Here is a 13430-nt window from a genome sequence, read left to right as displayed (position 1 = left end):
CCTCCTGGTGCTCCGGTTTCCAATCTGTTCCCCGCTTCGGTACCGGCGGGCCACTTCCCGGTCCCGGTCCCTTACGGTTCCACCGGCTGTAATCCCAGCTCCTGCAGGCGGCCACCACCGTCTGCCTCCTTGCCAGAGGTGACTGGGCTCCAACCCAGACACCTGGTGTTAGACTGTGGCAGACCTGGACACAGGTCTGCACTTGAACTCCACTCCACTTTACTACACAGACTGATCTAACACTGTTCTCACTCTCTGCTCCCCATGGGGAACTAACCCGTTTTTCCTGCTTCAGGGCCTGTTCACTCCTTGGTGGACGGGGCCAACCGCTTGGCTCCGTCCCCTGGTGTGTACATCAAACCCTGAGGGAGGTGACAAGGGTTTTGTAGGTTGGCTGCTGTCACCTTATTAAGGTGGAGGAGGTGTTTGTTTAAGGGCCTACCTGTGACTACCTGGCTAGTCCAGGGCGTCACATTAACAACATCTGTGGGTTCTCGCAACAGATTATTAGCAGGCTAAAAGTGATTAAGCAACACATTAAGTAACAAGTTGTAAAAATATTTGACTTGTGTATTACTAACCCAATAAAAGGATGGCAAGGGTTTCCGAGTGTCTACTTTATTGATACTGTGAATGCGTTATTTGGCTCTTGGCATTGTGTGGATATAAAAGCGTTAAAGCTTTATAAGAACATTTCCCAGCGCAAACCCAAACACTTGGCCATGATTCAGGTCTCCTGCAAGGTTTACTAACCCAGAAAATAAACTCCAGAATGTACTAAGAGATTACAGAGGGGTTTGATGCCAACACATGTCAACGGTAACCACAACATGTAAGGGGACCACTCCTCTTAGAACAATGGTACACATTTCCAGACACTACATCAGTTTAGGCAACACTTGGGCCACATTTACTAAGCAGTCTACACTTGTTTGGGTGTTAATAGGTAACAAAAATAGCAATTTTTTTTTTTTTTATTTTTTTTAAAGGCTTGGCAATTTTTGAGAAAGAAAAACAAAAAAGTTGAGAAAAATGGGTAATTTCTCCAATAGGTCAGTGGCATGATTGACTTGTGTGTTCCTAGAGGAAAAATGCCACATTTTCATAAGTTTAGTAACCTTTTAAAGCATGATTTCTCTTAAGGCCCCTTTACACACAGACTTTCTAGCGATCCCACCAGCGATCCAAACCTGGCCGGGATCGCTACAAAGTCTCTGATGAGTCGTCAAACAGGCAAACCTGGCCAACGACGCAGCAGCGATACGGACCTACAGAACGACCTCGCTGGTCATTGGGGACGTGTTAAAGCAGCTATTTGAAAGGGAAGTCGCTAACGAAGTCGTAACTGTGTCAAACACACCGATACATGCTGCTCAGCGGGAAACAAAGGACCAAAAAATGGTCCTGAAAGATTTGTAGCAATCAGCGACCTCACAGCGGGGGCCAGGTCGCTGATGCGTGTCACACACTGCAATGTCGCTGGGGATGTCGCTATTACGTCACAAAACCGGCGACGTTACAGCGATGTCGTTCGCGATGTTGCAGTGTGTAAAGAGGCCTTTACTTTGCAGACACCTTCATCGCCTGAAGATCAGTGGTGGTCTGGTTGATCACTTAATAGTGAACAAAGTGCAGGTCAGCAGACAAGAGTAGCTCCTGTCTAAGCATATACACAAGGAAAGGTGCGGATGCAAGAGGAAGCTTAGACTTTGTGCGTGCATGCATGCGGACTGGAATACTGATTGAATAAAAAGCGCAGGCTACAAATAGAAGTTGTGCACTGTTCAGAGAGGTGTTGGTACTGAGCATTCGTAGGGGGGGGGGGGGGGGGTCTCATCAACCAGACCAACAACGATCTTCAAGCAAATAAGGTGCCTTAACCACGAAAAGTCATATTTAATGTTTGGGTACTGTAAAGTGGTCACTGGTGAAATCCTGGAGGGGAGATATGTTTCACTGAGATTGTGAGCCTCAGTGATGTGAACCTGGGTGCATAGTCCAATGTGATCTATGTTGAGAGGGTTAATCAGCCATGACAAGGGCTGGGTCTGTGAATAGCTAAAACAAGTGGGTAGCTGCTCGCATATCTGCACCCTAGGCTGTTGTCCAGGAGGTAAAATTAAAGTGGGTGGTGGGTCTGTGTAGGGAGATGAGCAGACCTCCAGAGCTGTGTTCATACTGAAAGAGCTTAACCTTTTTCCTGAGCAGGTGGTGTATCATGCAAGGATGTGGACTGTTAAGAGCTGTTTGTTTTCTTTATACCAGACAGACGGTTAGTTTGTTTTTCTTTGTCCTGGTTTACAAAGTCTTAATAAACCGGTGGAAGATTTCAACGAAAACCATTTCCATGTCTACCCTTTTAAAGCTGCCAAGAGAACAGATCTACCACAGGACTTTAAAATCAAACTTACACAAACTTTTTAAAGGGAACCTGTCACCAGTTTTTTTTGCCTATAAGCTGCGGCCACCACCAGTGGGCTCTTATATACAGCATTCAACCATGCTATATGTAAGAGCCCAGGCCGCTGTGTAGAATGTAAAAATCACTTTATAATACTCACCTAAACCGGTCGCTGTGGGCGTCTTCGTCCTGCATCTTCTGAAGCCGTGGTGCATGACACGTCTACGTCATACACACTCACCTACTCCGGGCAGATCAAAGTTCGTCTGCTCAGGACCTGAATGCCGGCGTGTGTGTAAGACGTTGGACGCGTCATGCACTTCGGCTTCAGAAGATGGAGGAAAAAGATGGCTGAAAGAGGAGGCGCCGACACCGGAGGACGAAGACGCCCATCTGAGCCACATCCACTGCAGTGACCGGTTTAGGTGATTATAAAGTGTTTTTTTATGTTCTACACAGTGGCCTGGACTCTTCTATACAGCATGTTAGAATGCAGTATATAAGAGCCCACTGGTGGTGGCCGCAGCTTATAGGCCGAACAAACTGGTGACAGGTTTCCTTTAAAGATGCATTTAAGAAGGGGTGTGACTTCAATTAATTGGGTGTGGCATAAATTTCAAGAATAACCAATAAATTAAACCAAAACGTAGTTAAAAAATATGGTTTGCATTTATGTTAGAGTGAACTCTTAACCAGAGATCACTAGTTGTCTACTGCCTGGCCTAATTGATGTGGATCAAGAGCATGCATAAAGGAATCACACCAGACACAGTCGGATGTGAAATCTCTTCTTGATCACAGTAAAGATGGCAGCCAAAAGGATAAGTACAGAGCATGCGGCCTCTGATATAGGCTAGGGGCGTAAATAAGTTCAGATATGCCCATTTAGTGGGACAGTTCATGGGCTAGCCAATGGGGAGATCCGTGTTGCTGTTGACACGCGGGTCTGACTTCAGTGGATAACTCCATGGTGTCATCTGATCTGTGGGTTGGTCTTCTAGCTTGGTCAGGGGACTTTTCCTTATATGATGGTCTTTTTATATCTGGACATTCCTTGTAGTCCAAGAAAGGTGTGGAGGACAGGAAATGGCAGCCATCTTTAAATCTGTGTTATGTGTATGACCTGAATTATGTAAGGCAAATCGACATATTTCCACAATCCCTTGTCAAGAGGTTAATTAAGTATTGATGGAAAGGTCCTCCTCAACATTTAGTGAAGTGTCTCAATATGCATTAAATTTACCCACTAGCATGATCCATCGTGGTGAGCTTGGTGCATCTTCAGAGTGCCTATTCCAAGCTTCAATTATAAGAATTGAACGGAATTAATACATTTCACAACGTTTTTGCCACATTCATTAAAGAAAAAAAAATAAATAAATAAATTAAAATGGAATCAAATTGACCCCAATTTATTATTACAGAAAACAAGGCAAATGTAAAAGGTGTGTGCCATTTAAAGTCTCATTTACGTCTGGAGCAATTCTGAAACTCCAGTAAATGTGTATCATGATTGTATGTGTGTGTGCGACATACAAATCCTGTATACACTGTAGGGATAACAGCAAGGTTTGCCTTCCTCTTACATTTTCCTCCCATTTATTTGGTCAACACAATGCTCTGGTTTTCTGGCAATTCTTTTGGAACAGAAGGAAGGACAGCAGGCGACAAAGAACGCAACGTATGTAACCCGTCATACTCACAAAAACAAACTCTTCAAAGCAAATCTTCCCATCTTTATTCTTATCGCCCTCGCTCATCAGCTTCTGGATGATCTCTCGCACCTTGTATCCGGGAAGAGGAAGGTTGGCTTCTTTAAATAGATCCTGGAGCTCATAATCTGATATGCATCCACTGGAGTCCAAATCTACAGCCGGAACAAACAAAAAGTATGAGAAGATGATAAAAACACACCACCACGCTCGGCAAACAGACTGAGCTAATGATCGCTCTGCTCCTGCACATGCACATACTGGAGACAATATTATTTATGCTTAGACAAAAAAAAAAAAAAAAAAAAAAAAAAAAAAAAAAAAAAAAAACACCTTACAAATCACATAATATTGAAATTTATTTTTATTTTTAAAGATATCATTGTTGTCAACCAGACTACCCCATGGGTTTTGCAGCATGATGCGCCTTTCCACTGGTTATTAGTCCATGCCGAACCAGGCCGCGCATCTCCTGGCGGGTGCTGCCAGGGATCTGCACAGAAAATGCACTGACACTGAACCAGTCCGATGCACTGACACTGAACCAGTCCGTGCTCCCACCCCTCCCCGGAGATTGCTATCAGGTTAGTCTTGATTCTTCTCCCAGGTGCTGTAGGCAGACCTATGAGCAGGATACAGATCTTTCTGATAACCTGCCTCCAAAGCCTATATTAAAAGAAAGGCGGAGTTACCGGTGTGAAACATGTAAATCAAGAGAGCAGACTGTCAGTCATTAAAGGTCTCACACTGGTAACGCCCCTATGATCTCTGAGCTGGACACAGATCCTGCTGATAATCTGCCTCCAAAGCTTATCTTAAATGAAAGGGGGCGCTACCAGTGAGACATGTAATGACTGACTGTCTGCTCTCCTGATTTACATGTCTCACACTGGTAACTCCCCTTTTAATATCAGATCTATGGGCGAGACAGATTTCCCTGATTAAGCTCTGGGGGCAGATTATCAGGGATATCTGTGTTCCTCCCATAGATTTGATATTAAAATTACAGGCAGAGTTACCAGAAAGACATGTAGATTAGGAGAGCAGAAGGTCAGTTATTACATGGGTCTCACTGGTAATGCTCTCTTTCATTTAAGATAAGCTTTGGAGGCAGATCAGCAAGATCTGTGTCCGGTCCATAAATCATAGGGGCGGTTACCAGTGTGAGACATGTAATGGCTGACAGTCTCCTATCCTGATCTACATGTGTCACACTGGTAACTCAGCCTTTAATTTAACAGCAGCTCTATGGGCGGGACACAGATATCCCTTATAATCTTCCTTTTGAGCTCATCTTAAATTAAAGTGGGAGTTACCAGTGCGAGACATGAAAATCAAAAGCAGACTGTCAGTCATTACATGTCTCACACTGGCAACGCCCCTAAGACCTATTGTCTGGAAACAGATCTCTTTGATAAGGTGTCTCCAGTGCTTATCTTAAATGAAAGAGGACATTATCAGTGTGAAACATGTAATAACTGACAGTCTACTCTCCTGATCTACATGTCTCACTGGTAACTTCCTCTAATTTAAAATAAGCTCTGGGGGTAGATCATCAGGGAGATCTGTGTCCCTTCCATAGATCTTAGCTAATTTACATAAAGAAAAAAATGTTAATTTCTCTGAAATAAAACATCGTATTCCAGATATTGTATTCCGCTTCCCATGACCATAGATCCTTTTTATCCTCCACTAATGTAATGAAATCGTATGGCAATGCTTGGGATGTGCGTCCACCTCCAAAAATTGATTTTGACAATTAGAAATTTGGGACGCTTTCATCAAAGGTAAAAGGAAAATGGGCTAAGAATGTCAATTTTGTGAAGTGTGAATTCTTCAATATTGCGCCCATGCCTAAAAAATATACACAGACTATTAGTAATTATAGACTATGAGAACAATTCCCAATAGATGAGCCATATGGTGTGCACGCTGTCGGTATGTATGTACGTACCCCGACAGGGTGCATGCACTACTCGTACAATATACAAAAAACAGGAGATACAACGAGTATATATGCAATAGAAATATTTTTATTAATATGAAAGAGACATACGCAACATAGCATAGAATATTAAAAACAGACTAAATTCTATCTGAACCTTAAAAAAAAAAAAAAAAAAAAAAAAAAAGACTAAGAAAGTTTGTTTATACTAAACTCTCCAATACTTAGTAACTAAATACTGCCCGAGACCTCGGAGGGTTTGCACTGGGTCACTCCTGTGCCTTCATGAATACAAACACATGTTCCTCGTCTGGAAAAATATATTTTCCCTTTTCATTTCAGTGGGGGGAAAAAAAAACCCTAAATAATAATTAACTGCCCTGGGTCACTCTCACAGTTTCGAAACGCTCAGGACTGCGCTGAAGCGAGGACACGCTCATTTAGAACAGGCAGGGTTAAAAGTCAAATTGGGCAGAAGGGCTCCGTTACAGGTCGTAGAAGAGGAAAACTGCGCCACGGCTTGGCTTCCTGCAAGTATGTACTTGAAATAGCCGAAAAACAGGATGCAAGAAAAAAATTCCATAAAAAGACGTTCCGCCAGCGCCTGATTCAGCAATGTGCGGGATACATTATGTAAAGAAATATTATCACTATAGTCTAGTAATGGATTTTCCAGGGAAGGAGTCACCAGCCCTACAAATGTCTTCACAAAATTGTTATTTCGCTTAGGTAATGTTCTCATTAAAGGTCTGGATGTTCATCCTGCCGTGAACACTTGACACATTAAACATTTATGGTCTCAGACTGCGCTATTCTTGTGGTTGCAAATACATACATAATGCAAAGGGAACGATATTATAAAAGGCAATAATCCCCCCATAGAAAAATGGCCTCTACATTACAGATATGGCAACGATCATCATCAGTGAGCATATGGTAAACATGTTGTCTATAGAGTATTAGCCAACCCATTTTCATACACATCTTTTGGGAATTCGTTAAAAAGGGGTTGTCCACTACTTTTATATTGATGGCTTAGGATAGGTCGGGGACCAAAACCCTGCACCCCCATTGATTAGCTGTCATGAGACGGCAGCCAGAATCATTCTGTTCTGGATCTACACCGTCCACCTATAGTGGCGGGGTACTGCGCAGTACCCAGCTACCATCAGAAGACGGGACAGCTCCGGAACTGAGCAATCCGCCCATAATCTCGTGCCCGCAGTAATAGGTAACGTGGATGATATGGCCAGCGTTAGCGCATAACGGTGGAGGCAGAGGGAAAAGCGCGGGCACGAGATTATGGGCGGGTACTTGGATGACGCTGGTGATGACATTCACAGCGCCACCCATAATCTCGCGCCTGCACAATTACATCACCGGCGCTCGCGATTTGAACAGCGCTCAATCCCACGATAGTGCCACTGGGCATGCGCGAGACTTCAGGAGCCTTGCGTAACATGAGGGAGGCGGCCTCATCTATGTAAATGAACACTGGGGGACAGCAAACAGCGGCAGGAGGGGGAATAACGGAAGAAATACAGCCCGTCCCCATGGCCAGCAAAGCTCATTAACATACCAAAAGGTAATATTTTCTTAAATGTTTATTTAGGTCTGAAAGGGGGTTCAGTAGCAAGATGAACCTTTCTAGAATGCAGCCCAGGAGCTGCAGAAGGGGATTCTTTTAGTTTCATAGCGAAAATTCAGGCGACAGGTTCCCTAAAATTTTTCCTGGATTTCCTGGGAAAGGAACTTCACGTCTAAAAAAGCCCCAGTGCAAAAATTTCAAGATTTTTCATTTCTAGTTTTAATAAAGATTGCAATATGTGGGGGGGGGGGGACAATTTGCCAAGAAAAAAAATTAAATAAAATAGGTAATTTTTTATTACATTTGATTACAATCTAAAAAAAACAAAAAAAAAAACAAAAACAAAAAAAAAGTCTAGAAGATGCCACATATCAGGGAAGTATTTCTGCAGCTGCGTGCTGAGAGTTGTTTCCTTCAGTCATTCTTGGAGCACTCTTGTTTCTCAAAGGCAGCGTGCCATTTTGTGGATTGCTAACAGATCGCTTTAGCGCTGATCCAGATGGCAGGAACTGAACAGAAGCACTTGGACGATCACTGAAATGCTGCATCGATCACGTAGCATTACAATACAAAGCGTTACCCTTCCTGATCTCCGAAAAGTGGGAACCACAGACTTCAGAGTGCCTGAGGGGTGTTCTAAGACGTAGACTACAATAACTTCTAATTTCCTCAATTAAATATTGCCAAGACAAGACAAAAAGCTGTCGCGAAATATGCAACATCTCCCTTTTTTTTAGTCCTTTGAGAGTTTAGGTCGTATGCGCTCATAAAAAGCGTTGCCTGGTTTAGAAACAAAGGGTGGTAAATGATCTCCACTCTGCTGCTCTGGAGGACCTAGCAAATTACTAGAATACATGGGAAATCTTCTAGAGTTTGATAAAAATTGTGTAATGCTTCTATTTGCCTATAGTGGCGCTGTAGGACAACCACACACTTCCAATCGTGACATTAGGTTGACCACTCCGAGAGCTGTAATATTCTGGGATCCTACCAAAAAAAAAAAAAAAAAAAAAAAGTAGGTCCACCACATCAGTGGTGGTGATTAAAAGAGAATCTGTCAGCAGGTGTTGCTACCTCATCTGAGATCTGAGAAGAGCATGATTTAGGCAAAGAGATCCTGAATCCAACGATGTATTACTTAGATTACTGGCTGCAGTCATTCTGACACAATCAAGGTTTTAGATTTAGCAATGAAGCAGAGCTGAGAACACTAACCTCACCCACACCAGGCTCTCCATGTACAAAGTCTATAGACAGTGAGTTGCTAATCACAGCAAGGGGCGTGCCAGACTAGTTATCCTTTTGCTGACCTAGTCCGGCAATGATAATTTCATAAAGCTAAAACAAACATTGCAGGTAAACAGAGCACAGTGTGATAAGAGACGCATAAGGCTAGTTTCACACTTGCGTTGGACGGCTTCCGTAGCATTGAGTTGTGTGACGGATGCAACGGATGCGTTGCATATAGTGGCACAACGCAATGCTACGGATCGTACAAAACAACGGAAAGCTTTATTTTTTTTTTTTCTTCTTCTTTACAGTTTACCGGCAGACGACTATTGTGAACGATCAGCCGATCGCTCTCAATAGCCGGCGGCCGAGCGCTCAGCTGGGCGCCCTCATATGCCGGCGGCCGAGCATGCCGGCGGCCGGTCGCTCAGCTGAGCGCTGTCACTTGCCGGCGGCCTGTCGCTCAGCTGAGCGCTCTCACTTGGGCGCTCAGCTGAGCGCTGTCACTTGCCGGCGGCCGGGCATGCCGGCGGGCGGGCGCTCAGCTTCGGCCACCGAGAGACAACAAAAATAAAGTTTGTGATAAAAAAAAAAAAAAAAAAAAAGCATGCGCAGTGAAATCCTACGGATTGCGCTGCTCAAAAAACGTTACATGCTGCGTTCCTTCCACCCGACGCGTCAAAATAACGACGCTGCGTCGTCCAGCGGATGCAACGCAGACACTTGAGTTACAGTGCGTCATCCATACAAGTCTATGGAGAATAGCACAGTGCGTTAACGGACTGCGCTATTCTCCATAGTGATGGAATGCGCTGAACGCAAGTGTGAAAGTAGCCTTACTGAAATCTGTGTTTTAACCCCTGCAGCATGCTGTCTTCAGATTACATAGCAAAAACCTGCTGAAAAATTCTCAAAAAAAAAAAAAAGCTAGACAAGGACTGACCTTCTGCAGAGAGATCAAAAATGTAAATAGTTAGACGTTTCATTTATTGATGTCTGACATTATAAATGAAAGGAAAATGACATTTCTACAGGAAAATTCTTGATGGATAACAGTGAACATTAGCCAGCGTTCTGCTAGAACTATTAAATTAGCGTTCTGCCAAGCCAAAACTCCAAGTGTGTTCTGGTGCCTCGATATGACAGATACTCGCTGTGTCTCATTCCTTCTTGAGTCAGTTCCTGCTATGCCACAGACAAAGAAACGACTTGCATGTGTTTTCATTTATGTTGTGTTCGTCTCGCATTACACCCTTACTTTGTCCGAGGACAATGGAGGCAGCCTAAATAATGTTTGTGCAGAAAATGAATTTCCTATGCACAAGTGACAATATGATCGCTCATTGACTTCATACACAGGAAATTACAGCATTGTTACCAAGTGACTCACCCGAAAGGACAGATCTGCCGAAACATGCTCAAAATAGAAAATTATGATCATATAAAACGCATAAAAGGCAATAAAGCAACCGCCTGTTATGTCTCAAAAATAGAAATTAAAAAGTGGGGTTTTCCATTAAAGGTAAAAAGATTTGGGCAACATGATGGGGGGGGGGGGGGAGAAATGACATAACGCCTTTTTACAAAATATTGCATTATCTGCATGGACTTTGGAACCCATCCCATTCAGTTTCCACATTTTTTCTTCTTGGGCTCCTCTACACACAAGTCTGGTGTTTCGCAATTGCTTCTTCTCTGACATAGTGCTTAACTAGAACAACAGATGAAACCTAAAAGGAGGTACTGATCTGATTGTTTAATAGAGTATTATTCAACCCTGGTCAAGGCATCAACTGTTGTGTTGGAAATAAGTGGGCACCAGCCTAGTGCCCTGATCACCGGCCCAGTGTACAGATCATCATGCTCCATGTAATGTTGGGATCTTGGAGTAGAGATGAGCGGACCCATTGGAAGTTCGGTTTGGCGCCTTCCACCTGACATTAAAGTTAGGTTTAGGTTTAGGACCCGGACTTGACCTCAACCCCAATGGAAGTCACTAATTGGGCAGCCTACATGCAGCCAGCCATAAGCCGATCACTTCTAAGGGCGAGGAGTTTCGTTTTTTTCTTTTTTGGTAGGTTGCCGTTACTCCCTGTGCAAGCGGCTCGACTGGGCATTGAGCGTACCTGAGCACAGCGATGCTCACGTCAGTGGTTTGCATTCATAAAGCACCCAATTGCCGAATCCGAACTCTCATTTTTGTAAAGTCATTTGTGTTTGGTGCGAACATTGAATCTCAGGTTCTCTCATCTCTGGGAGTAAAATGGTGAAATTGCCTGGTGACAACTGATGCATTTTTTGCACCAGTTCTGCTCCGGCTAAGTTACATCAGGCTCAAAAAAAGCTAAGCCTAATGCAATAGATCTATGCGAACCCCAGCCTTATTAGTTGGCTCAATTTTTATCTTCTGAATTGGCTTTTTAGAAGACATTAAAAACACGCATTTCATTACAGAACCCACCGGTGAACCTTCTATACCTCATTACAACAGGCATCAAATAACTTTGGAGTGGTATCTTATGGATTCACTCTAGTAGCCCCCCATGTGTTGCATAGTACGCCATAGGTTAAATGAAAATAGGCAAACGTAGATGGGATCAAAAGCAGATGTCGCCTGGTCACATTGCAGCAGTACCAGGAAGCAGACAACAGACAAATATATAGCCAAAAGGTTTGGATCAGAGGTCAGCAGCCGAAAGAAACTTGAACTAGGAACAAAGGGACGAGAGCCAAGAATAACATAGCTTTATTGGACTACATGTAGGCACAAGATAGACAAAGCTGTAGGAAAAGCAAGATGTAAAGATCCTATCAGAGAAGGCCATCAGTGACTGCCTAGGTCAGTGTTTCTCAACTCCAGTTCTGAAGACCCACCAACAGATCATGTTGTCAAGGTTTTCCTCAATCAGGTTTTCAGGATTTTCTTAATGTTGCACGGGTAATGGAATTATTCTCTGTCTAATATTGAGGAAAACCTGAAATCATCATCTGTTGGTGGGTCTTGAGGACTTGAGTTGAGAAAAACTGGCCAAGGCAGTGGAGCTGATGTGTACAAAACGCAAACGAGAGATCCACAATTTCTCACTTTCATTTGACCTGTGTCCGTAGAAGGATAAGTAGAGCATACACATGCAAACAGAGGCGAAAATAAAAGTACTTCTACATACAGTAGTTCATTTATCTACTGTACACATGTTTATACATACAACATTAATAGGGGTTAAACTGGTGAAGAACAGTCAGTAACTAGCAAAACAAGCCGTCGGGCAGTTTGTAGATCTTCCATTCCATAACATGGAGATCGGAAACTTGATGCTAAGCCTTTAACGAGAAATCCTAAGAATATCCAAATCTGAATCTGTGCCTTCATCAGAAGATCCAGTGCAGATTGCCGCTGAAGGAACAGACTAAATCTAAAACTACTTAGGCAATGCAGAAAAAGTAGTTATCAGTGAAAGCTAAAAGGAAGAACAAACAATGCAAATAGATGGAAAGACGAGAAGTTCACCTACTACCATGCCTTCTCCTGCTAAGTATCTTCACGTAACGGATCGTTCCATCCAGGAATGTTATCAAACTTGAAGAGCATTTCTGATTCAAGAGTATAAGGCTGCATGCCCACAATCAGTGTTCACAGCATTTTGGACGCTGTATTGTACAGTACAAGCACGGTGGATGGGCTTTCTAGAAATCCCGTGCCCACTGTGCTTTTTCCCGCAGCAAAAACTGACCTGTGGGGCGGCTTTCTGAGCTGCAGCATGTCAACTGTTTGCTGCGGTGTGGCAAGTGTCCTCCTTAGGAAGACCACAAGAGAGACCGAAGTGCCCCGAACCCTGATACTGGGTATGAGCAGCTGCGGTCTCCTGCGGAGGAGTCTCATGGTCCCGCAGGTCAAGACCTGTCACGTCCAGGACGCAGCAAGTACTTATCGTGTGCACGTACCCTTTCACAACAAATGCTGCACTAAAAAAAAAAAAAAAAACAAGACACCACCAACCATGGAATTAAAAAAGATAACTGGCAAGCAAATTACTCACCAACTTTAGCAAATGCTTCCCTTAGCTCTTCCAGTTCATCTTTGGAGATCTGTGTCGTGTGCGCCATTGTTGGCAGCTGCAGTTACCTACAAGACAAAATATACTCAGAATCTGCTGCAAACTCGATAATATTGGCATTTATTACATCTCAAAAGGGGAAATTAATGGTAGCCTACCCCACACCACTCCCAATCTGAAACGGCACCACTCTTCCCTCATGCCAAAAAGCAAGAATTAGGTGGAGATGACTATACAACCAGAATAGCAGGTCACAGAGACATCCTCTGACATTGTGTGGACTTTGTCCAGCACCCCTGGCAAATGGCTGATTTGGTGTTGAACTCAACAGCCAGCCAGGAATTTTGGGGTAAAATGTTAAAATTTCCTATATGGTCAAATAGAAATGTGACTACTGCAACCAATCACTTGCCGCAGAAGTCTGATTAGCTGCAGTGGTCACATGCCCAACAGGCTCGAAAAGGAAGTGCAGAGGCTGGCATGGAACCTGGACATTGCG

General features: G+C 43.5%; 1 protein-coding gene across 1 annotated transcript in view; it reads right to left on the bottom strand.

Moving 5' to 3' along the window:
• Window positions 1-13430, bottom strand: part of PLS3 (plastin 3) — a 102673-nt gene that overhangs the window by 24002 nt on the left and 65241 nt on the right. The window contains 2 exon segments of the mRNA XM_075324869.1: window positions 4105-4268; window positions 12914-12999. Coding sequence (XP_075180984.1) covers window positions 4105-4268; window positions 12914-12980 — 231 coding nt within the window. The 5' untranslated portion in view covers window positions 12981-12999.

This window comes from Anomaloglossus baeobatrachus, chromosome 9 (assembly GCF_048569485.1).
Source record: "Anomaloglossus baeobatrachus isolate aAnoBae1 chromosome 9, aAnoBae1.hap1, whole genome shotgun sequence".
Taxonomy (NCBI): domain Eukaryota; kingdom Metazoa; phylum Chordata; class Amphibia; order Anura; family Aromobatidae; genus Anomaloglossus; species Anomaloglossus baeobatrachus.
This window is presented reverse-complemented; position numbering and strand designations above follow the sequence as displayed.